Source organism: Crocuta crocuta, unplaced genomic scaffold (assembly GCF_008692635.1).
Source record: "Crocuta crocuta isolate KB4526 unplaced genomic scaffold, BGI_CrCroc_1.0 scaffold344, whole genome shotgun sequence".
NCBI lineage: Eukaryota > Metazoa > Chordata > Mammalia > Carnivora > Hyaenidae > Crocuta > Crocuta crocuta.
In genome coordinates, this window is record NW_027533081.1 from 2,229,559 (window position 1) to 2,252,133 (window position 22,575).

Sequence of the window (22,575 nt, forward strand, 5' to 3'; positions counted from 1 at the left end):
GTCTTGCTGGGACAATCAGAGCATCGCTCTCCTGCCCTAGCCCTGGACAGAGAGAGGGGTAGTCTCTCCTGCCCTGGGAGGCTGGTGGAAGGGATTTGGACTGGTTCTTCAGTCTGGGGGAGCCTGCATGGACACGCTGTTCTTTGCTCCTCTCCTACCTGCTCCCCTCTTGGGCCAGTGCCTCGGAAGTTCAGTGCTCTCACAGACTTGATGCGGGCCTGTATGGGACAGAGAGTAGCTGGAGATTCCCCGTGTCCGCACACAGCTACGGGAAGATTCTAGAAAGCTCCCAGTGCTTCTCAAACCACAGAAACAAGCAGACAGCCTAGGAGTATGTCAAGAGGTTAACTGTCCTTCCAATATGCTGTCCTACCAGTGCTGTGGTACAGACATGCCTGTCCCAGGAATTGCCTGGGGGAAAGTTGCCCCTGATCTGACTTCCTTAAAGCACCTCAGTGGCCTCTGCACAGGGCACCTGCCCCAGGGTTACCACCTCTTGGCATGTCTTGGCCTTCCCAGCTAGGGGTCAGAGGTGCTGGCCAGGCTACCTTCCTCCCATACAGTGAAGTGGCCCGTACTCAGGCCAGGCCACTATCCTGCCCAGATGCCCCAGCAGCCCCTCAGAGGAGCCTCCATGGCTGCCTCCCACTCTTCTCTCCTGGGATCCTCCTGGCCCTACTCGCTTACTCTCCTTCTCTTCTCTGAACCATGAACCAGGGGTCCTTCTGCCTCCGCACAGCCGCCCCTCAGGGTAGCCCTACTTGGGCTGGCCCAGCATCCTGTGCTTAGCTCTAAGTCCGCGTGGCCCTCGGTCACTATCTGCCATCCCCTCTGGCCTGAAATGGGGTCCTGGCTGTTATGATTGACAGCTGTGGTCCCAGCACCAGCTTCAGTGGCTGGTAATCCACAGGGTTTGAGTGGGCTCCTGTCATGTGGAGGGATGCCCATGGGGTACCTCTTGGAGTAGGCAGGGAGTGTGTGCAGCTAGTGACCCCCTCAGCCAGGCCTCCGCCCCTAGTACCCCAGCCCCTCAAACCTCACCAAGACAGGAAGGTGAGTTTGCTCTGGGAGATGACTTCTGTCCTTCCTGTGGGCGGCCCTGCACAGCTCTGACTAGATGGACCCCTGGCATTTGTGGATCCCTCAGAGCCTTTCCCAGTGCTCAGCTCACAGGTGCTCATGTCCCTGAGTCCCGGGGAAGGCTCCTGGTGGCCCTGGCAGGGGGGCTGAATCACTATCTGGCAGCCCGAGCTCCAGTGATGGAGTCCTAAAAAGACTGGACCGGGATTTGAGGCCTTCAGCAGGAAAGTGCACAGAATAGCCTTTGTGGATTCCCTAATCACCTGGTGAAGCTGGTAGGCTCCTTAGGTACTGCAGGCTTTGAGGACAGCAGGCAGGGCTGTGGGTGGTTGGGGGGGGGAGGGGGGAGTGGTGACCCCTCCTCTGTCCTTCCAGGCAGCTGCCAGACCCAGCTATTGAGGACCAGGGCAGGGAGTACGTGCAGCCCTTTCTGAGCAAGTACGCAGCTGTGTGTGTGCGCTGCCCAGGCTATGGCACCAGGTACGTGGGGCTGCTGGGATGCGTTCAGTCCTGTCCCATGAGGAACCTGGCCTTTCCTGAACTCTGTGGATCCCAGAGCCTCTGCCCTGTCTAAAAGCAGGTGCTATTTCAGCGTGGGGGGTTGTGGGGCCAGCAGACACCACAGTTAATGTTAGCGTGAAATGCCTGCTGGCTCCCATGGGTCTGTAGGAATGGTTCCTGGACTGTTCCCTGCTCCCTACATGGCCATGGGGGAGCTGGGCTGGCTACGGGCACTGTTAGGTTGGCAAATCCCTGTGGACCCAGAGGTCCCACCCCGGCACCAACCTTCACTTGCCCTATGTTCTTGGGCCTGTCACATTCCCTGTATGACCAGGGCAGGGAATAGATGATCTTAGCCTGGGGACATCACGCAAGGGAAGGGCAACTACTGGGCTCAGCTGCAAGGAGAGAATTCATGGGAGGGAAGAGCTGTTGGCATGAATATCTCCTGTGCCAGCAAGTTCCTTCCCCGTTTCTCTTTCTCCTGGGCAGAGGAAGATTGGCTCTGTGTGTGTCTGGGAGTCCCAGCCCACCCATGTGGTTCTGTCCAGGGTAGCCCACATGCTATACTTGGAGGTGCTGGGGAAGTACAGAAGAGGATGGGCGTCTGGTCCGGCCAGGATGCTCCAGGAGCGCTGTTGCACACCTGGCCCACCTGACCTGTAGGCCAACCATAGCCTGTGCACAACCACATCTGCCTGGACTCAGTTTACACCAGGCCCCATGGGTACCAGCCTTCCTCCAGGCTGGAAGCTTGCTGTGACCATGATGGATAGGCCAAGCTCTTCGGGACCCACAGCCTCAAGGACTCAGGGACAGGGTGCTTGGGTGGTGGCAAGTACTGAGTGATGTCAGGGTGATGTCACATGTACCCTGAGTGCATGGTGATGTTGTGTGGATGCTTGGTGTTTGGGTTCGGGTTGGCCTGGGTCTTGCATCCTCCAGGAAATGATAGCTTCAAGCCCTCTAGCTGGGGTATCGGATGGTAGGCAGGGTCAGGGTGGTGTCAGTGCCCAGCACTGATGCTTCAGCGCCCAAGGGTTATAGGCCTGAATGGTGGCCTTTCCATTTGGCAGGCTTTTCCCTTGGCAAGTGGCGGGGCATCAATTTTTTCAAGCTTGTCCTCTGTCATAGACTTATTTCCTTATTTTCCTCCTCACGTGTACTCATGTGCGTGAGGCAGAGTGCCAGGTCTGCTCCCTGGCTGGATGTGTGGCTGCTGGGTCCGGCTGCAACTGGACCAGTCTTCAGCATGTGTGTGCCCAACCTGGGTGTCAGCCTGTGCTGGGACTGCTCAGGGACCCGGTGCCTGCCCTCTGTCAGAGGGAGACGGGTGCTGACTAAGTGAGGGATGGCCTTGGGGAGGGCTGGCAGGAGGAGAAAAGGTGCACTGAGCACTTGGGGAAGGGGGACAGGAGAGAGTTCCCGGTGACAGAGGCCTCATTTGGGGCTCTGACAGGCAGGCAGGAGGCTGAGGGCAGAGGGCTGAACATGGGCCCCTTGCTCTCTTTCAGAACCAACACGGTCATCCTCGTGGACGCGGACGGGCACGTGACCTTCACAGAGCGTAGCATGCTGGACAAGGACCCCTCCTGCTGGGAGACCAGCACCCACGAGTTCAAGCTGCAGAGCTAACCCTTCCCCCTGGCCGTGGCCACTGGGCTCCAGGAAGGCCCTGCCTTGAGGGCTAGTATGGATAGGAACCTTCCACAGCCACATGTACCGCCTGTGACTTGGCCAGCATTCCCAAGGACCAGGGCCCTCTGGTGTTTGTGTGACCTGTCTGTGTCCTCACGTCCAGCTCAGTGTCCACTGTCATGCCAACGGGAGTGACAGAGTCCCATGGGCCCAGGTGTGCTATGCATGTGGGAAGGCACCTGGGCCTACTCCTTGCCCAAGCACAGAGGCACACACTCAAGGCACACGCTTCTGTGCATACCTGTAGGTGCATGGGCACACATACACATGCATACACACATATGAGCAACAGAGAGGTACACACACACTCCAGGCATACACACACGTGCGTGCCAGACAGGCAGAGGTGTGCCTGTCACATCCACATGTACTGTACTTCTGGCGAGGGGGCCTTTGCTTTGACCAAAACAACAGGAGAAGACTGTTGTTTAAGAGCGGCTCCTTCTCTCCTGGGCGTAGTCCGCTTCTGGACAACCAGACTTGTTCTTAGAGAGAAGAGGCCCCATGTGGAATGAGAAATGAGAACAACTCCAGAAAAACCGCTTTCATAACAGAAACACAGCCTGGTTGGTTGTCCGTTGTGTCCTGGGGGATCTCCTGTGTGCATGCGGTGGTCCTGTGGGGGAGGGGGCCAGTACTGCATGCACCAGGGGTCCTGTGTCTGCTGGGGCACCTTGCCAGGCTCTCAGGCACCTACTTGCCTGCCCATTGGGGGTCATGGGTCCTGAGCAGGCCCATCTCAGCAATGGGACACAGCCAACCCTTGCTATTTCCCTTCTCCTTGGGGAGTCAGACGTCATAGGAATCTGTCCTTGAACGTGAGACCTTGATAATAAAACTGTGAGGTGTGGTGAATCCGTGCATTCCAGGTCCTTGTGTGATGGGGGACAGCTGTGCAGGGGGTCAGTGGGGTGGTTTTTCTGGCCTGCGGGAACTTGTCAATATACTTTCCTCAGGAGCCTCTTTCCACTTTCTTCTTTTGCTCATGGGTTCCTGAACACCATGATGGAAACCCGAGGGTCTGTTGGCCTGTCCATCCATCTGTCCTTGGGCAGAGGCTGGGGTTCGAGAGAGCCTGTGTGCATGGGACACTGTAGGTGCCAGATACAGGACGTCCTGAGCTGGGCTGAGGAACCAGGGACTTATCTGGGTGAAGAGGGACCTCCTGAGAATGTAGTATGATCAAGCCTGCACTTGGGGTAGACTGTGGAGGCCAGGGGATGGTAGGAGGGAGTAGGTTTCAGGGCAAGAGGACAAGTGGAATCTGTCTTAACCTCAGGACCCTGGTTTTGAGCAAGCACTTGAGAATTCTCGTCCCTAGCCCTGGCTGAGCATCAAGTAGTCCCACATGTATCCAGTGCTGAGATCCAGGCTTCCGTTGCCTTTGCAGCTGACCCCCAACTTGGCCTTCTCAGAGCCAGTGAGAGCTCAGGGGATGGTGTGGACCTGCACTAGGCCCTACTGGCCTCCTCAACCCTTCCCTCTTCTCACCTCAAGCACCCCTCAGGGGCCCAATGCCCTTCTTGGCGCTCACTTTGAACTCAGAGGAAAAGTGCCTGAGCATGGTCAGGTTTGAACGGGGCCCCCAGCAGCACCACAGCCCATGCCTGCAGGCCCAGGGGCAAACTGGCCCCAAGTTCCATGCTTGCTGGCCAAGCCATACTGAGCCAGGCTCCCAGCCTGGGCACGGCCGGGGCCCTTCATCTGCCTCAGTGGGCCATGCCACATCATGGATAGGTACTCCATACCAGCACCCACCCTGGCCCAGCATGTCTGCCCTCATGGGGCACCACTGGGCTGGTGCCAAGCCATCTGAAGAGCTTTCCTAGTTGTTTGCCTCTACCCAGGGACAGAGCCTGCATGGGATTCTCCTGCCCTCGGCCTGCCCTGGGCTCCCCAAGGGCCTGAGCAGTTCAAGATGTAGTTCTACCGTTAAGGGTTGAGTTGTGTGCCCCCTGAAAGGTCTGTTGGCGTCCTAGTGCCTGTGCCTCAGAATGTGACCTTATTAGGGTCTTTACAGAAGTAATCAAGATAGAATGAAGTCATTAGGGTGGGCCCTAATCCATTATGACTGATGTCTGTATAAAAAAGGGAAAATTTGGACACAGGGACAGAGATCCATGCAGGCAGAACTTCCTATAACGACTGGAGCTCTGCTGCAACATGCTAAGAAACTACCAGAAGCTGAGAGAGACCTGGAACAGATCCTTCCCGGATGCCTTCCAAGGGAGCTTGGCCCTGCTGACGCCTTGATCTCAGACTTCTTGCCTCCAGAACTGTGAGACAATAAATTGTGGTTTAAACCACATTTTTGGTACTTTGTTATGGCACTCTAGCAAACTAATAAAATTGTGACCTTCGCTCTACAGATGAGGAAACTGAAACTTGGGGAGATACCGTAATAGTATGTCAGTCCCCAGGCAGGTAGGGTGGCAGAGTCACGAGGCTAGGAAGGAGCAGGATGAGGACAAGGTGCATCTTGGGGTGTCTTCCCTTGGCCCATGGCCCTCCAACATTGGTCTCATCTCTTGCCCTGAACCACCGCCCCCCATCACCTCACTTATCTAGCCCTTGCCCCTGTCCCTACTCTTGGCCATGCTTTCTGCACAGCTCCTGCCCCAGGGCCTTTGCACTTGCTGTCCCTGCTGGTTGAAGAACTCTTCTCCCCATATATCTGAACCACACTCTCCCTCACATCCTGCAACTCTTTGGTAAAGTCTCCGGGAGGCATCCCATCTAAAGTTGCAGTCAGCCTTGCCTTGGTCCCTGCAAGGCCCCTGCTCTCTTTTCTAGAGCGGTTAGCACTGTAACATGCTGTGCATTTTGCTAGATTGTTTCTTGTGTGCCTCCCCGTCAGAATAAGAGCTTCAGGAAGGCAAGGCCTTTCCTCCCTTGCTTGTCACTGTATCCTCATGCTCAGGCCAGGTAGACATTTGAGCTAAGGATAGCAGTGCTGGCACTTCCTGAGCCCCCATTCATTTAGGCCTTGAGGTGAGACTGTTGTACAGTTAGAAGGGACCCTAGGAAACTGTCCCTTTGGAAGTTCTTTTGATATGCCACATGGAAAGCCTGGACCTGACCTTGGCATAGCTTAGCTAGTCCTCTCTGCTCATTACCAGATGTGTCAGATCCCTGAGTCCTCAGCATGGGTCCTCTTATCCCAGATGGATGAGGAATTCACTACCTCTTCAGACGCCCCTTCCCAGATGAGCCGCTTCTGCTCTCTGGCTCTGAATAGCCAGTTGAGGTGTGTTGGCATGGAGTCTGGAGGTGCTGAGCTGACCAATATGGAAGTCAAATCTGTGAGTAAACAAGACCAGCCCAGGAATGCAGCTTGGCCTTGGGGCTTGTCTTAGCAGGCCTGAGCTCTTGGCCTTCTACCTGCAGAGACACCCTCCCACCACCCTCCTCCTCCCCAACAACCCCTCCTCCCCCCACCTGGTCTTTTGGTCTCATCTGCCAGCAGATAGCATCATCCAGGCCCTTTAGCCCATACCTGGCTCATGGATGAGCTGGGCTCAGGTGGAAACAGGAGCCCTGAGGGAAAAGTTTCCTCCCGCAGCTTGGTTTAGAGCTCTTGTAGGCGTCCATCTGATGATGGAGTCTAATGGGAACTGTGGGAAGCCGGCTGTACTGTGTCTGAGGTCTCAAGGCTGAGGCAACTCACCAAGCAAATGACAAAGTGTAGAGAGGTTGCTAAGGCTGGATGGTGGCATGTAAATGGTTCTGAGCTCTGACCAATGGGCCAATGCCAGCAGCTTGCTCAACCACAGGGAGGCTGGCCTCCCTTGACCAAGCCCAGGAGCCAGAGCCTCATGGGGCTTGGTCACATTTTTATTGTGAAGTACCTGGAAAGGGGGTAGGAAGGGAAAGATGGGCCTAGGTAGGCTTCTAGCTTCCTCACCTGCAATACACTCTTACACCACCTTTTTGTTTTGTTTTTCAACTTTATTTTTTGGTAATTTCTACACCAGACATGGAGTTTGAACTCACAACCCTGAGATCAAGGGTCTCATGCTCTTCTCACTGAGCCAGCCAGGTGCCCCTTTCCCTACCTTTTAAAATATTTTCATTTTGAAATGATTTCAACTTAACTAAAAACTTGAAAAAATAGAACAAAATATTCCAGTGTCCTTCACCCCAGTTCCCCAACTATTAACACCCTACCACTAGCTCTAGTAAAATGATTACGACCAGGAAATTAGCATTGATACAATACCACCAGCTGACTTACAGACTTTGAATTTTTTTGTTTTTAATTTTAGAGAAAGGTCAGGAGTGAGGGGCAGAGGGAGAGAAGAATCTTAAGCAGGCTCCACCCTTAAGCAGGATCCACCTTGGGGTCATGACCTGAGCTGAAATCGAGAGTCGAATGCTCAACAGACTGAGCCACTCATGTGCCCCAAGATCTTATTTGAATTTTACTGGTTGTCCCACTTATATCCTTTCCTAAGTCAGGTTTCAATACAAGATCATGATCCCACATCACACTTTGTGTGTCTCCTGTAACTGAAGACAGCTCCTCAGTGTATCTTTGACTTGAATGATCTTGACATGTGAAAAGCACCTGCCATTTTTTTTTTTTTTTTTTTTTTTTTTTTTTCTTNTTTTGTCTTTGGGGTAAACATACCCACAAGTCATGCATGTCTTCAGGAGGCCCACAATCTATGTCCCTTTGCTGGTGTTGATTTTTCTCTTTATTTTTATTGTTTTTTTTTTTAAGTATACAATAGGAGGTACATTTTTAAAATGTTTTATTTATTTTTGAGAGAGAGAGAGAAAGAATGTAAGTGGGAGAGGGGCAGAGAGAGAGGGAGGCGCAGAATCTGAGGCAGGCTCCAGGCTCTGAGCTATCAGCAGAGAGCCGAAACTCGGGCTTGAAACCACGAATGATGAATGAGATCATGACCTGAGCTGAAGTCCTGAGCTGAATTAAGTCGGACTTAACGGACTGAGCCACTCAGGCGCCCTTACGAGGTACAACGAGTACATCTTTAAAGTGTAAATTTTGTAAGTTTGGATATGTATACATTTGCTGGTGATCTCTTTCAGTTGGTTAGGTGGTGTCTCCGATTTTTCTCCACTGCAGTTACTATTTTACCTTTGCATTAGTGTCTTGGGGAGAAACTTTGCCGCTCCCTAAAACAACAAAAAAGTCCGTGCCAATTCTCATAATTTTGCCTGCTATTTTTAGCATCCATGACTTTTGTCTGCAGCAGGTTTGTTCAGGCTGACAAAAGGGAGATGTTCTCTTTCTATTTATTCACTGCAATTTTGGTCCAAGGAAGAGCTGCCTCTTCATTTTACTCATACCCGCCCTTTTCTTAAGTTTCTGAAACGGTACTATAGCAAGTGAGGAAATGCCGGACAGTTTAGCATGTCTTTTTTTCCCTAATAATTATGTTTAATGCTTTTATTTGGAGACGAATAACGCCGGCCCACGTACGGTGTCGTACGAGCGCCCTCTGCTCCCAGCGCTTCCCGCGCTATCCCGTTCCCGCCATCCTCTGCGCTCCCCTTTCCCCGGCATTCCCTGCGCTTCCCGCGCTCGCCTGTTCCCGGCATCCTCTGCGCTCTCCGTTCCCGGCGCTCCTCGCGGCCGCCGCCCTCCGCGCGGCGAGCCCNCAGGCCCAGGTGGCGCAGACGCCGGTCGCTCTCCCGCCCGGGTAAACAGCCCAAGTGTAAAGAGGCCCCTTGCCCTGTGGGCCCGAAGCTGTAGCGTCGCTTTCAGGCGGGAAAGGTATGAACACGAGTAAATGTTCGCCCAGGACCCTGCCGGGATAATAGTTTGGGAAATCTGAGAAGTCGCCCAAGTCTTTTTCTCCAAATGCTCATGGATTGAGTGTCACGTAGATAAGCGGATTGTGGTTTTGTTGTTAACAATGGTCGTGGTAAAAATAAACGGAACGGGGCAACCTGTTGATAGTGATACCTGTCAAGTATCATTCGATGGACTTGGGTTGCTCATGGTAGGAATTTGGTTTGCTGTTCTGCATGCTTGCATGTTCCTTGTTACCTGATGCACGGCAGTCCAGGCTAGGGCTGGTGACTGTGTGAGGCCAACCACCAGGTGGAGACCCTCTGTTTCCTGGCCGCAGACTGGACTCCCAGTCACGGGGCTTCCAGCAGACTGGCCCAAACCCTGCCGCAGGCTGTCACTCACCAAAGAGTGAATGGCCAGTCAGCGGTGCGCCTGTGAGTACAGGATGTGAGGTCTGTTGGAGGATGACAAAAGGAATGGATGAGGTCATACTGCTGCTGGGTTGGGCGGGAGGCTGCAGTGTGAGAGGCTTGACCGAAAGGCAGCAGCCCCAGCATTGGACATCGCAGCTGCTGCCACGATGCCAACCCAGCAAGTGGACTTCAGTGAAGGGTGCTGTCCAAGCCTGTTGGTTTTACCCCATGTACCAGGGATCCAGGGGCACCTGCTGCCAGTCTTCTGATGGCTCACAGCCCACTTGGCAAGCAAGGTTTGCGTCCATGTGTTCAGTCAGCTGAAGCAATAGTGAGGCCGACGGCGGGAGTTACTCTTTGAGCCCTTTTACGGCCAGGCACTCTGTAGGGCACTTCCTGGGGGTGGTTTTATAACCTGGCCGTGACCTTGGGGGTGGGAAGCCTGAATCTTTGCCTCCTCTTAGTCTTGCATAGTAGCTGCCCTTCCCCCTCTGGTGGTCTCATCCAGGTTCCTGGCTTTAATGACCGCTCCTTGACATCTCCCATTGCCTTCTCCAGTCCAGGCCTCCCTTCTGAGTGGCTGCCTCTTTCACATCTCCATGTGTTACTTTGATGTCAAGTAGCCATGTCCAAAATCAAACACTGATCTTCACCCACCCCCCACAACATTTCTTATGCTGTCATCACCTTCTCAACGCACGACAGCTCTGTTCTTGAGTTTAGAGTCACCTGGATTCCTCTCTTAGGCATCCGTACAACACTCAGGACCATTTCTTACCGCCTCCAGCTTATCATGCTACTCTGAACTGCCTGGTGAGCCTCTTAATTCTTCTCTTTGCTCTCACCCTTGCTCTTTTCTCACCCATGGTAGTTTTTCTGGACACAGAATGGTAGTTTTAAACCCTAAGATAGTGTAAAAACAAGGAGGTGAGGTGGGGAGCCAGCTAGCCTGGGTGGTAAAGCAGCTTCATTGCTTTCTAGCTGTGTGACCTTGAGCAAGTTGCTTAAGCTTTCTGTCTTTAACCTCTCTCAGTGCTTTGTGAGAATGCCTACCACTCTTAGAACAGGGCCTGGCTGAGGGTCGACTGCCACTGCTGTCCTTGGGTCATGTGACCTCACTGCTTGGCCCCTCCTGTCCAGTGGCCCATCTCTCAAGATAAGGGCAGCAGTTCTTTTCTCACTCCTCCTCAGCACACTGCTTTTACCTACCGCACTACACTTCTGCTCCAGGGCCTTTGTTCTTCTCTGTTACCTGGAATGTTCCCTCCTTCCACCGGCCTAGCTCACTCTCTTCTGCAGCCTGGCAGAAGAGAATCTGGCCGTGTAGCCTTCACTGTTTGCCCTTTCTGAAGCTGCTTCCCCTCCCCCAACTCCTTGCTTTGTTTTCTCTTGAATACTTCTCACCTTTTCTTAGTTGTTTGTCCATCTCTCCTGCTAAAACGTGAGCTCTGTGGGGCAGAGATTTTGTCTGTTTTGTGTCCTTAAGCGTCTAGAATGGTACATGTGCCATATGGAAAGCATTCAGCAAACACTTGTTGAGTGAGTAGAACAAGCTTACAGGGGGAAAGTAAGGAGCTTGCCCAGGACTGCCCCACTGTGAGCTCTGAACCTTGAGCTGCTTCCCCCCTGGGGCTGGGCAGGCTTTCCTGATCTCCCAGGGGGAAAAGAATAGTCTCTTTTCTCTACAGCTCTCTGTCCCTACCCTCTGTACCTCTTCCAGGGTTCCCTGCATTATTGTCATTATCATCTTTGCTTTGTGCTTTGATCCTGGCAGCTGCTTGGCCTTTTAACATGGTGGCAGGTGTCCTCATCCTGTATCACCCGTACCACCCGTTGTTTTCAACCTCCCGTCCCCCCACCATTTTCAGCCCCCAGAATCACGGATTGGTTTTAGTTAAATTCTCTGCAGACCTACCAGAGGCTGAGGGGTTTGGTCTTGGTCTTTATCTGTGTTCTGTAGTACTGAACATGCTGACCTGTCTGTCCTTCTCTGAAATGATCTTTGTTGGTTGCCGGGAGACTGGCCTTATTCCACTTGGTGCTGCTCGTGCCGGTTCGGTTGCAGCCACCTTAGTGTTTACCGCAGTTCTGAGCCTTGTTATCTGCATGCTGTGTTCCCTTGATCTTTAGCACCTTTGACAGATACACCTTTGGGGGGAAGTATTGTGTTAAATTCCCATTGAATTCAGAAATGTAAGGACATCTTAGAATCTGGGAAACAGAATGAAAGCTTAGTGGTCACAGCCCTTCCAACTGCATCTAGGTGGTAGGGACCTTGTTTCTTGTTCGTGATAGTACACCCCTTAGAGTAGATGGCCAGAGAATATTGATTGAATGAATTAATTAAATCTAAACAAATCTCTGGTTTTTACGTTGCGTCTCCTTGAAAGTACAACCACCATGCTCTACTCCTTCACTGTAAAGTTCTTAAGTGTGTGATGTCTGCAGTCTTCTGTTCTATCTGTGCAGTCAGTCAAGCTGCCCTGGGTGGGCATGGGCATGCATGTGCATATCTGCACCCATGTGCATGGCATGTTCATGCGTGTGTGTGTCAGCATGGTGTGGGAGTGTGTGCGTACACATTTGCGTCTGCACGTGCTTCTGCTTTGATGCCTGGCCCTCCCGTGGACCTCTGGGTTTTTGGATTGTCCCACTGACCTGCCTTTTCATGTCATCCCTTTTGTTGTCCTTTCTGAAGGGAAGCTTCCCAGAGAGGCATCCTCAACCTTCTTCTTGGTCTGTGTTGCTTCTCTGGGCAGCCTCTCTCCTGCGATTTTGGCGACTACCAGCTCGCTGATGTGTTCTGGACTTCTGTTTCTGGGCCAGTCACAGCTCTAGGGCTGTGGCCTCAGCACCTGTTGGACAGGTCTGCCTGGAGGCTCCATCCATTCTCCTCTGCAGGCTTCTGCCCGAATACTGGAACACATGGGCACCTCCAGGGGAGAAGCCTCATTCACCTTCAGTTCCCTCTTGTCTCTGCTCTCCACCTCTGCCCGGTCAGCAGTGTGGTCAGTTCTGTGTCTTCACTGTTCTTGAGGGCTCCAGCCCTGTCAGCAGAGTCTCTTTCACACTTCTGTCCTCTGGTTTGGAGGACTGCCCTCTATGCCTTGGGCATAGGCACTGGGCCTGGCATAGCTGTCAGTCCCCATTTTCAAATAGGGACTGAGTTGTGGTATGCGAATCACTTGACCCTTGGTGGCTCCTTATTGCCCCCAGGATGGAGCCAGGCTCCAGATGGCACCCAGGACTTCCTGTGCCTTGGCTCCAGCTGTCTCCTGAGGCTCCCCTGACCGACCCTGGCCAGGTTCCCTTCCCCACAGCCACCACCCCCTCCTCTACCGGGAACAGAACCACGCCACCTCTGGCGACCTCAGCACGCTGCATCACTGTCCCAGTCCACGTGCCACCTTGTGGGCCCAGGAGAGCCCTGGGGTCCCTGGGTAGCAGAGCGCCTGGCCGTATTTCTGAGGCCCTAGTGCCGCAGAGTTGAGCTGAGGGTCTCGCACTCGCCCTCTGACTGACCCAGCCCTAGCAGGTGAGTGGATCCATGTCACTCTGATGGCCAGAGGGAGGCCACACACCTTATATGTGTTCTGGAAAGGGCAGCCTTGCACCGCGAGCTTGCTTACCTAATAAACTGAGTTAGGGGAATGCTGCGGTGAGGCTTAGCCTAGTTTTTTAAAATCTTTTTTTGAGTGGTAAGGTAATACTGTTTTTGTGCTTCTGAAGTAGGAATTACAGTGGATAATTAATATATTTAATTTTGGAGTTAAATTGTAATTCAGGTTTTGAAGGGAAAACATGGAGCTAGTTTGTTTTGAAGCCTAGAAGATTCTCTAAGGCAGTAGTATTTTAAGTTCTTTACTACACTGTTAATAGCACTTGACTCTCAGTACCAGGGAAGCAGGAGATTTCTGTCATTTTGTGACGATGTTTTTAAATCTCTTTGCAGGTGGAAGAAGAAAGGTGCCACTTTGGCATGAAGACAGACTCGCTTAGTCGTCAGTCATTTAAGCTGAGTGCATTGTGATTTCCAATAATTGAGGCAGTGGTTCTAAAAGCTGTCTACATTAATGAAAAGAGCAATGTGGCCAGCTTGACTAAGCCGCCAGCGTGTGCAGCGCGGGCAGGACGGCACCCGGGTCTCAACGGACTTGTGCATGTTAGCTGTATAGATTTATGTAAGGTTTTTTAAAACTCTGGTCTTTTAAATTAGTCTTAACCACTTTTACTATGGAGACATATGAGAGTCCCTCTCCTCTCCCGCGTGAGCCCGCAGGAGAAGCAGTGATGGAGAACCGAGCTTGCCCCCTCCAAGCGCTGCCCCGTGAACAGTCTCCACCACCTCCCCTGCAAACGTCCAGTGATGCAGAGGTAATGGACGTTGGCTCTGGTGGTGATGGACAGGCCGAATCCCCTGCTGAGGACCCGCTCAACTTCTACGGAGCTTCTCTTCTCTCCAAAGGATCCTTCTCTAAGGCCCGCCTCCTCATAGACCCGAACTGTAGTGGCCACAGCCCGCGCACCGCCCGGCACGCACCTGCGGTCCGGAAGTTCTCCCCTGACCTTAAGTTGCTTAAGGATGTAAAGATTAGCGTGAGCTTTACCGAGAGCTGCAGGAGTAAGGACAGGAAGGTGCTGTACACAGGAGTGGAGCGCGACGCTCGCGCAGAGTGCGGTCTGGCCCTTAGCCCTGTCAGTGGAGACGTGCATGCTTGTCCCTTTGGCGGGAGTGTTGGGAACGGGGTAGGCATAGGGGGTGAGAGTGCTGATAAGAAGGATGAGGAGAATGAGCTGGATCAGGAAAAGAGAGTGGAGTACGCAGTGCTCGATGAGTTAGAAGATTTTACTGACAATTTGGAGCTAGATGAAGAAGGAGCAGGCGGGTTCACGGCTAAAGCAATCGTGCAGAGAGACAGAGTGGATGAAGAGGCCTTGAACTTCTCCTATGAGGTATGTCGGCGACCCCTCCTTTGGAGCACTCTTAGCAAAACCCAAAGAGAGGTGTTGGGAACCACAGCATCTTTTGAAAGCTGATGTTACAGAGGAAAAAAAAACCCACCTGAGGTGGAATGACGTTAATGTGGAAAAGAAAAAGCTGTAAGAAGCCCAGGTTTTTAAGTTTTCCAAAGAAAGGTTTGGCTGAGCAGTCGACCTTGTACTCTTTATGCAGTCTGAATTGGAAGGTGCTGCTGAGAAGCACTTCTTGGTGGGGTGTGCACCTATACCAAGCGTCAAGCATGTTGTTGGTTGCAGTTGTCAGTTTTATTCTGTTTGTTTTTCAGATGATCACACTACATAAAGGCATATCTAGGCCCCACTTGAGAGTGCCTCATTTCTGTGTCTGTTCTCACTAATGCTGTTAAATTTGCCTACGGTACAGGAACGCGGGCTCCGGGGGCCATGGTGTCTGAACAGCATGTTTTGCAGGATGATTTTGACAACGATGTTGATGCTCTGCTGGAAGAGGGCCTTTGTGCTCCCAAAAAGAGGCGAATGGAAGAGAAATACGGAGGAGACAGTGACCATCCGTCTGATGGAGAGACGAGTGTGCAGCCAATGATGACCAAGATTAAAACCGTGCTAAAAAGTAAGTCAGCCAAAGTAGTGTGTTTGTGGGACGGCAGAAGTGCAGGTTTGAGAGCCCTCGGGTGTCAGGTGGTGGTCTGAGCAGTGGGCACATGTTTGAAGGAGGACCGTCACATCTGATGAAGGGGAAGCAGACAAGACACAAGGATGTCACAGATGTGTGACGACCCAGGTTGAGGTGACTGCTGTGGATACACACCACAGAGCAGCTGGTGTTGTGGAGAGGAACGGGGAGGGCACTTCTGATGGGGTAAGGAGGAGGGAATGTTGTATGCTGGGAGATGACAAGATGGGCAACTAGAGGGGTGTGGAGGCTGAGGCCAGAGGAAGGTATAGCACCATGGCAGGTGGTGGTCGCAGTCTGGGTTCTGGATTCAGTAGAGACAGAGGTATTCCAAAGCTGCACTTGGTTTTGGGGGCGGTGGGGGGAGTTGGAAGGCACCCAGAGTCATGCCCGTGTTGCTGCTTTGCCAGTGTGGTACAGGTCTAAGAGAAGTCAGTGTCAGTTTCTAGCTTTTCTGGCCTGGAGGTCCCTGTGAGTGTCTAGGTGGAGATTAGGTGGTGGAAAGGGGCTGAACAGATGTGTGGGGACTTGGGCACACAGTTGAGACCTTAGGCTGGGGGCCCGGGTGCAGAAAGTGGCCTGGCGTGATGGGAGGAAATCGAGGAGCAGGTGGTGTCCTGTCTCCCACTGCAGAGTGGACACGTCAGCAGGGCTGGGTCCTGCATGTGTCTGCCCAGGTTAGCTAGTGGTTGGAACAGGATGAGTGCTGGGTTTATCAGCTGTAGACAGGGATACGCCTGGGGTCTCAGTTTCTGGGTAGAAAAGGTGTTGGGGCAGTCTTTACTTCAGTGCCTCCAGAGATTTGCTTTGTACTCTTTCTGTGGTTTCAGCGATCTGAGCAGACAAAGCCCTGTCCATCTTGAGCGGCCCACAGGTTCACAATATGCTTGGCCATGAGTGCAGGCATGCTACTCGGCCTGCCTGTACCAGGCACTCCTGTGCATTTCTTTATGCAGCCTTCTCCACCTCACCTACCTGGCAGCCTGCCCCACAGTGCAGCCTCCCAGGAGCTGCAGCATGGGCTTCATGCTCATAGGCTGCTTGTGAGCTGCATGCGAGCTCTTGAGATAGCTGAGCCAACTTTATGACTGCTAGTTATTACCTGTCAGTATTGCTATGTTCTGGTATCAGGCCAGGAGTTAGCACTGCTGGGTGGGGACCTGGCACTGGGATACCACTCCCTTTTCCATGAGCATCCCTGATGCCATTCATTGTGTGTATATTTTTTAGATTTTATTTGCTTTTTTCCTTATGTTTCTAAATTTCTTACTTGATCCCAGTACCTGCAAGATAATTAATTTTCAGTTAAATCTTTGTGCTTTTCCCAAGAACCAGGCCTGTCAGTGACAGGTGTCAAATGGGAACAAGTCTTGAGTCTTTTTCTATGACTGCATGTAAAGCAAGAATTGATTTAGAAATTTGTGGATTATAAGTCGTGTTTCACATGCTAGTGAGAGCATGCAGCTCAGATACAATGAAGGCATGTTACTCAGTCACAGTGAGCAGTGATCAGCAGACATGCAATTTATTAGCAAAACTAACCCAACCTCTGGGATGCCTCTGGCCACAGCCAAGACAGGCAGTGAGGAATTAATGCCCTTGATGCCCATAGCTATGCAGGCAGCGGCTGAGGCTAGGGCTTGTGTCTTCTAGAACCTCATCCTGGGCTCCTTCATGCACCACATGCTGTTCTAGGCCCAAGAGGATGGCAGTGAACAAGGTGGACAGCTTCCTGTGTTGACTAAGAGTCTTTGGGCTAGAGCTAGATAAATAAGCACAACAATTGAAAGCAGAGTTTCGTGCATGGGAGGTGCTGAGCAGCAGAAGGGGCTGGGACAGGTTGTCTGAGGAGGGCGGGGTATTCCCCTACTCTCCTAGTTCTTAGAGGTGTTTTTTCAACACTTGGTTGACTTTACTGTTCTCATCTGCCTTGTATTGTGATTTTGAAGACCTCTCTAAACTCCGAGTGTTTTTGAAGTGATTGTGGGATGCTCTTGTCTTCATATAGGTCGTGGCCGTCCTCCTACGGAACCGTTGCCTGATGGATGGATCATGACATTTCATAACTCTGGAGTCCCCGTGTACTTACACAGAGAGTCTCGGGTGGTCACCTGGTCCAGGCCGTACTTCCTGGGAACGGGAAGCATACGGGTAGGGGATGCATCAGTCATGAATTTAGGCTTGTAAGTTTGCAGACCGAACACACATACGTTGCACTTGCATCGTAGCCAAGCAGAGGCAGGTTGAAGGCATCGGATGTTCAGACTTTCAGGTTCATCCTTGTAATCTGTGTTGCAATTTCACTCTCCGCAGAAACATGATCCTCCTTTGAGTAGCATTCCCTGTCTGCATTATAAGAAAATGAAAGACAATGAAGAAAGAGAGCAAAGCAGTGAGCTTGCCCCCAGTGGGGAAGTGTCCCCTGTCAAGCCCCTAAGCCGATCTGCGGAGCTTGAGTTCCCTCTGGAAGAGCCGGACTCCATGGGAGCTGACTCAGGGCCCCCGGATGAGAAGGACCCGCTGGGAGCTGAGGCTGCCCCTGGGGCCCTGGGGCAGGTGAAGGCAAAGGTCGAGGTGTGCAAAGATGAATCAGTTGGTAAGTTTCTGGGGTGAACATCCTTGCTGGTAGGGACCCATCTGCTGGTAGGGACCCACCTTCTCTGTGGTCACATTCCTCTTGCTGAAGTCCACCTGTTCCTGGTTATGTCTGTGAGGAAGGGACTTCTGGGGACCTCTGGCCACTCTTACATGGCTAGAAAGGCCTTGTCTCCCTGCTCTTAGAACCTGCCTGGGTCTGTAGGCCCCACATGGCCAGTGCTGCTGTGGAGGTAGCTATAGTCAGTGCACATCGGCCTTTTTTCTCAGGTAACTTGTGACCGTTCCTGAAATCCTGGTTTTTCAGCAGGATGTGCTCTCCTGGTATTGTTGATTTATCTTGATGCGTTTGGAGTGAACCTCCTCAATCCGTGGACTTAGCAATGGGAGGTAGCCACTATTCTGAGGACATTTCCTGCTTCAATCCCACAGTTGTTTGCGGTGCTGCTGTTTCTCTTCTCTGTTTTGTGTCTTTTAGCTTAGGAGTCCCTATTCAAGTCTTAGTTTGTCTCTATAGTGGTGGCAAACCCGTCTCAGCCCACCTGCTAGATCTCTTTTGAAAGAGGACTTTGTATTTTTGAGGATTTTTGGTAATTGCTGTTTGGATATTGTCAGTATTGCTGCCCAGCCTGTCTTGTAATTCTTATGTGTGAGGAGCCTAGAAGAGTTGGGGTAGGGGAAACACCACTGCTGAGGAGTGGGAGGGTGCTTCAGAGAGAGGCAATCTCTATGGAGAGAGGCATTTGGGGAAGGGCAGAATGTGTCACTGTCCCCCAGCTTCCCCAGTAGACAGACTGCCCCACACCTGCCTGCCTGTTGCCTCCCTCCCTATCCATGTCAGCTTTCCCTATCTGTCAGTGTGTTGGGGCTTTTCTCAGGACTTGTCTGGAAGGGAGCTCTTGCTTTCAGGCTTTATTGTAGAGATTTATTTCTTCATACTATCTTTTAGGCACACATAACACCTGAATATGTTCCTCTTTTTCAGAAAACATCTTTTCATTTCTGACTTCACTCCCACAGGAGAGGTTGACCACTTCATTTGTACTTGTTTGCAGACTGACTTCCCTACATTCACATGTAAAGAATTATGTGGTTTTGGTACATAATTAAGTGGGTGCAGGTACAGTGTTTCACAGCTGTGTGTTTTAACCATATGTTCTTCGGTCTTCACACACTGGACTACTCCCTCTGCTTCCACCAGTGCTGTTCTTAGGGCTGGCCGTGAGCCATGACACTCCCTTGCCTCAGGGTTTACACTTGAGTAAAAAACAAGTTAGGCTTATGTGACCCTCTAGGATGTCCTGGGAGAGAGGGGTAGTGGGTGCAGCAGTAAAAGTAGGAGGTCCTGGGAACTTCACTGAGTGGGGGGCGGGGGTGGTGATGAACAGTGGGAATGGGCCAGGGACTATGTGGGGCGAGGCATGATGGGTGCCAAGGCCCAGGCTGCGTGCATGTGTTGCTGAGTGTGGTTGGGGCCAGGTGCGGGAGGGGAAAGTGCAAGGTGTGCAGTTGGTGCATAGCGCTTTGGCTGCCATGGTACCTGTTTTGATACAAGGAGAAAAGGCTTGAAGGCCATCTGGTTTTTTGTTTGTTTTTAAAATTCTTTCTCTTTTTCTTATTCTTGTTCCAAATAAACTAAAAGAGCATCCCAGAAGTTTGTAACTTGAGTTATTTGAGCTGGCAGAGTGAAGAGACCAGATTCTTTGCTTTCTTTGCTCTTTGAAAGGAAAGGGGAAAGGAAAATGGGGATGGCATGGTGGGACCTGTTTGTTTGATGGGCAGCCTGTCGCTGCCCTACTCGGTGGGCAGAGAAAACATGATTCTTAGGTTGGAAATTAGCTATTTTGTTCTCTGGTACATCTTCACAGATCTTGAGGAATTTCGAAACTACCTGGAAAAGCGTTTTGACTTTGAGCAAGTCACTGTGAAGAAATTCAGGACGTGGGCCGAGCGGCGGCAGTTTAACCGAGAAATGAAACGGAAACAGGCCGAGTCTGAGAGGCCCATCTTGCCAGCCAATCAGAAGCTCATCACTCTGTCTGTGCAGGATGCACCCACAAAGAAAGGTGAGTTGGGGCTTGTAAATTTTATCATTGGCAGATTGATTATACTGTTGTTTTTCACTTGATGAACTTAGAACGTATGCTTTGTGCGTGAGTTGCGTTTACTTCAAAGCTTCTGTTTACCCTGTGAGTGCAGAGGTACACTGTGTTCATGGTGGTAAGCCCCTAATTCAGTGAGTCGCTAACTTGGTGGTGCCAGGTCCCAAGTGCTAGCTTGCGGCAGGTCCTCACGCTCTTGCTGAGATAGGCCTTCTTGTCACAGAGTTTGTCATTAACCCCAACGGGAAGTCCGAGGTCTGCATCCTGCACGAGTACATGCAGCGTGTTCTCAAGGTCCGCCCTGTTTATAATTTCTTTGAATGTGGTAAGTTTGACCTCCCCCCATCTGAGCCCTGAAGAATCCTACACCTTGTTGGGGTCATGGCTGGGAGGCGGGAACTGACCATTAACCCCACTCTGCTGGGATAGAAGTGAAAAGGCAGGGCAGGGAGAAGCGGGCTGTAGGTGGGCAGGTTGTTTTTACAGCACTGTGCCCTTTCTGAGGGCCAGGGCCTCTGCTTCCCCTTCCATTATTCATGCTTACCCCACCCCCACCTTCCATTCATTCCTTGCCCCAAGGAAAGCCTCCCTTGCTGTGTCTCCACCGCCCCAGGTGGATGAAGTAGCCTCAGGGCTGCACTTCCCACTGGCTGTCTTCTTTGGCCATTCTCATCACACCTTTGTGAAAACCAATTTGTCTTTCCCTTGGAAGCCTGAACTCAGGAGTCACTCATTATTTTTCATGTCATTTCTTTGACTTACTGCATCTGTGTGTGTCTGCTGCTCACAGTTCTCTGTCCATCTTTCGCAGACATTGATTCCCTATCCCAGCTTGGCCTCTGGCCTCCTGTTTCCCCTCCAGCTTGTGAACCCGTCGTCTCCCATCTCCCACAATTTTCCTGGCATGCTCTTTGCCTGTTGGCCAACCCTCGGCCCCGTCTCCATGCCTCAGGGAGCCCCTGTCTCTGCCCTCCAGCAGTAGCCCTGACCTTGTCTGTTGGTGCCAGCAGATTGTATGTGTGCGTGCATGCACGCTTTTAATGTCTTGGCGAGTATTTTTAAAACAGTAATTTTAATTTTAAGAGAACCCAAGTGAGCCTTTTGGTGCCTCGGTGACCATTGATGGTGTGACGTATGGATCTGGAACTGCAAGCAGCAAAAAACTTGCGAAGAATAAAGCTGGTAATGTGCTTGTTTGGGTGTCAGAGACCCGTGGTGCTTACAGTGTCTGCCTCTCCCCTTGGCTGGGGAGGGCTGGGAGTGGGGCAGATCCATTTTATTTAGGTAATCATCTACCTTGGCTTTTTAAAATATGTGCTCTTTGGAAAAGACTCAAGTAGAGGAAGTAAAGTGTGAGAAATAAAGTAGAAAGTGCAACCCTTCTCTGCTTGGTGGAGGCTGGGCCAGAATCTCCCACCCTTGTCCCCACCACTCACAGAGCTGACTAGGCTGTGCCTACCGTGCATGCTAGAGAGGGTTTGTATTTATTTAAACGGAGCAAAATGTGGGCATGCTAGGAGATTACAAACAGTTGGATACATAGGCCGTCAGCAGTCTCCTTGAGTGGTTTTGACATGCGTGAGGACAATTTCCTGTGTCCTTTAAACTGCCATTCTCTGAACATAGCCTGTCAGATCCCTGGGAAGGCCTATGTTTCTGGTTAAAATGGAAGCCGTTCTGCCTCACCATTAGGATTACTTGACCTCTTGAGAGTAGAGCACATTGCAGGGTGCGTGTTGGGTGTACCCAGGCCCTGGCGCCCACAGTTTCATTCATGATGTTTCTACCTCTGTTGTGTCTTCCAAAGCAGCTCTGTCTGCCCTGTACAAAGCATGAAGCATATCAGTTTATTCACATTCTTACCAGGTCTCAGGGGTGGTGAAAATGCTTTTGCTCATGTGACTCAGAGTTTCCTCTGGAGTTGCTGTCTTTTGTGATGTATGCTGAGGATGATTGGGAGAATACATTACTTTTTGTCCTTTCCTCACTGGGCTCATGGGCTCAATGGGTCCTCCCTGAAGGCCTGCTGTCCATTTTCGAGAGATACTGCCCAAAGCTCTTTTCAGCTCAGACAGGTGCTGCCAAGGTCATGGGGCAGATAACTCCCATAGTGGGCCCCCCTGTGGGAGTGGAAACATCCTGGTAGTGGGGCTCTGCTCTCCCCATGTGCGAGGATCCACTTCCTATGCCCAGACCCCAGCTGCCCTCTAGATACTTCATTCGGATGTCTTGCTAGCACCTACAACGCTACAGGGTCAGACTTTTGCCCCTCCGCTATTCTGCAGCACCCCCAACTCCCCCACCTCAGTGGTGAGTGGCAGCCCTGCTCGCTCAGAAACCTGTACTCAGCATCATCGGGCCATCCCTCTGCTCCATCCTGCAGATACTTTCTCCAGTGTATCCGTCCAATCTCTCTGCTTTTCCCTGCTGCACTCATAGCAGCCTGTTCAGTCCTCAGACCTCACTCCTTGGCTTGAGTCCTGCTAAGCCATTTGCCTCCACAGCACCACCATGATTTCTCTGAAGCATAGATCTCTCCTGCCTGGCCTGCTACGAGTACCTCAGGGCAAGAGTGCACACAGCTCGGTGTGGCTTACAAGGCTGCCCACAGTCTTAGTGCTTGCCCCATGGCCTCCTTTGCTTAGGATGTGCACCTCCACCTCCATCCTCTACTTTCTTTCTGTGCCTCTGAAGTGCTGCTGTTCCCCGGGCCCTTGCTTCCCTCTGAGCCATGGGGACTCTGGCCTCACACAGGAGCCTGCGTGCAGCTTG

The 22,575-nt window shown here is 51.9% G+C and overlaps 2 protein-coding genes across 10 annotated transcripts in view; both read left to right on the plus strand.

The window, feature by feature from the left end:
• TANGO2 (transport and golgi organization 2 homolog) overlaps nucleotides 1-4,134 on the plus strand; it is a 36,518-nt gene extending 32,384 nt beyond the window's left edge. For all 8 annotated transcript variants that reach the window (XM_077745825.1, XM_077745826.1, XM_077745828.1 and 5 more), the window contains 2 exons: nucleotides 1,456-1,560; nucleotides 3,096-4,134. In XM_077745825.1, coding sequence (XP_077601951.1) covers nucleotides 1,456-1,560; nucleotides 3,096-3,216 — 226 coding nt within the window. In that variant the 3' untranslated portion in view covers nucleotides 3,217-4,134. The remainder of the gene's footprint in view (nucleotides 1-1,455; nucleotides 1,561-3,095) is intronic.
• A 4,866-nt stretch (nucleotides 4,135-9,000) lies between these two features.
• DGCR8 (DGCR8 microprocessor complex subunit) overlaps nucleotides 9,001-22,575 on the plus strand; it is a 39,101-nt gene continuing 25,526 nt past the window's right edge. The window contains exons 1-9 of one of the 2 annotated variants that reach the window (XM_077745851.1): nucleotides 9,002-9,019; nucleotides 13,406-13,634; nucleotides 13,733-14,406; nucleotides 14,884-15,043; nucleotides 17,115-17,257; nucleotides 17,420-17,702; nucleotides 19,570-19,767; nucleotides 20,027-20,128; nucleotides 20,887-20,985. In XM_077745851.1, coding sequence (XP_077601977.1) covers nucleotides 13,744-14,406; nucleotides 14,884-15,043; nucleotides 17,115-17,257; nucleotides 17,420-17,702; nucleotides 19,570-19,767; nucleotides 20,027-20,128; nucleotides 20,887-20,985 — 1,648 coding nt within the window. In that variant the 5' untranslated portion in view covers nucleotides 9,002-9,019; nucleotides 13,406-13,634; nucleotides 13,733-13,743. Of the gene's footprint in view, nucleotides 9,020-13,405; nucleotides 14,407-14,883; nucleotides 15,044-17,114; nucleotides 17,258-17,419; nucleotides 17,703-19,569; nucleotides 19,768-20,026; nucleotides 20,129-20,886; nucleotides 20,986-22,575 lie in introns of both variants that reach the window. The other variant, XM_077745850.1, reaches the window with a different exon arrangement.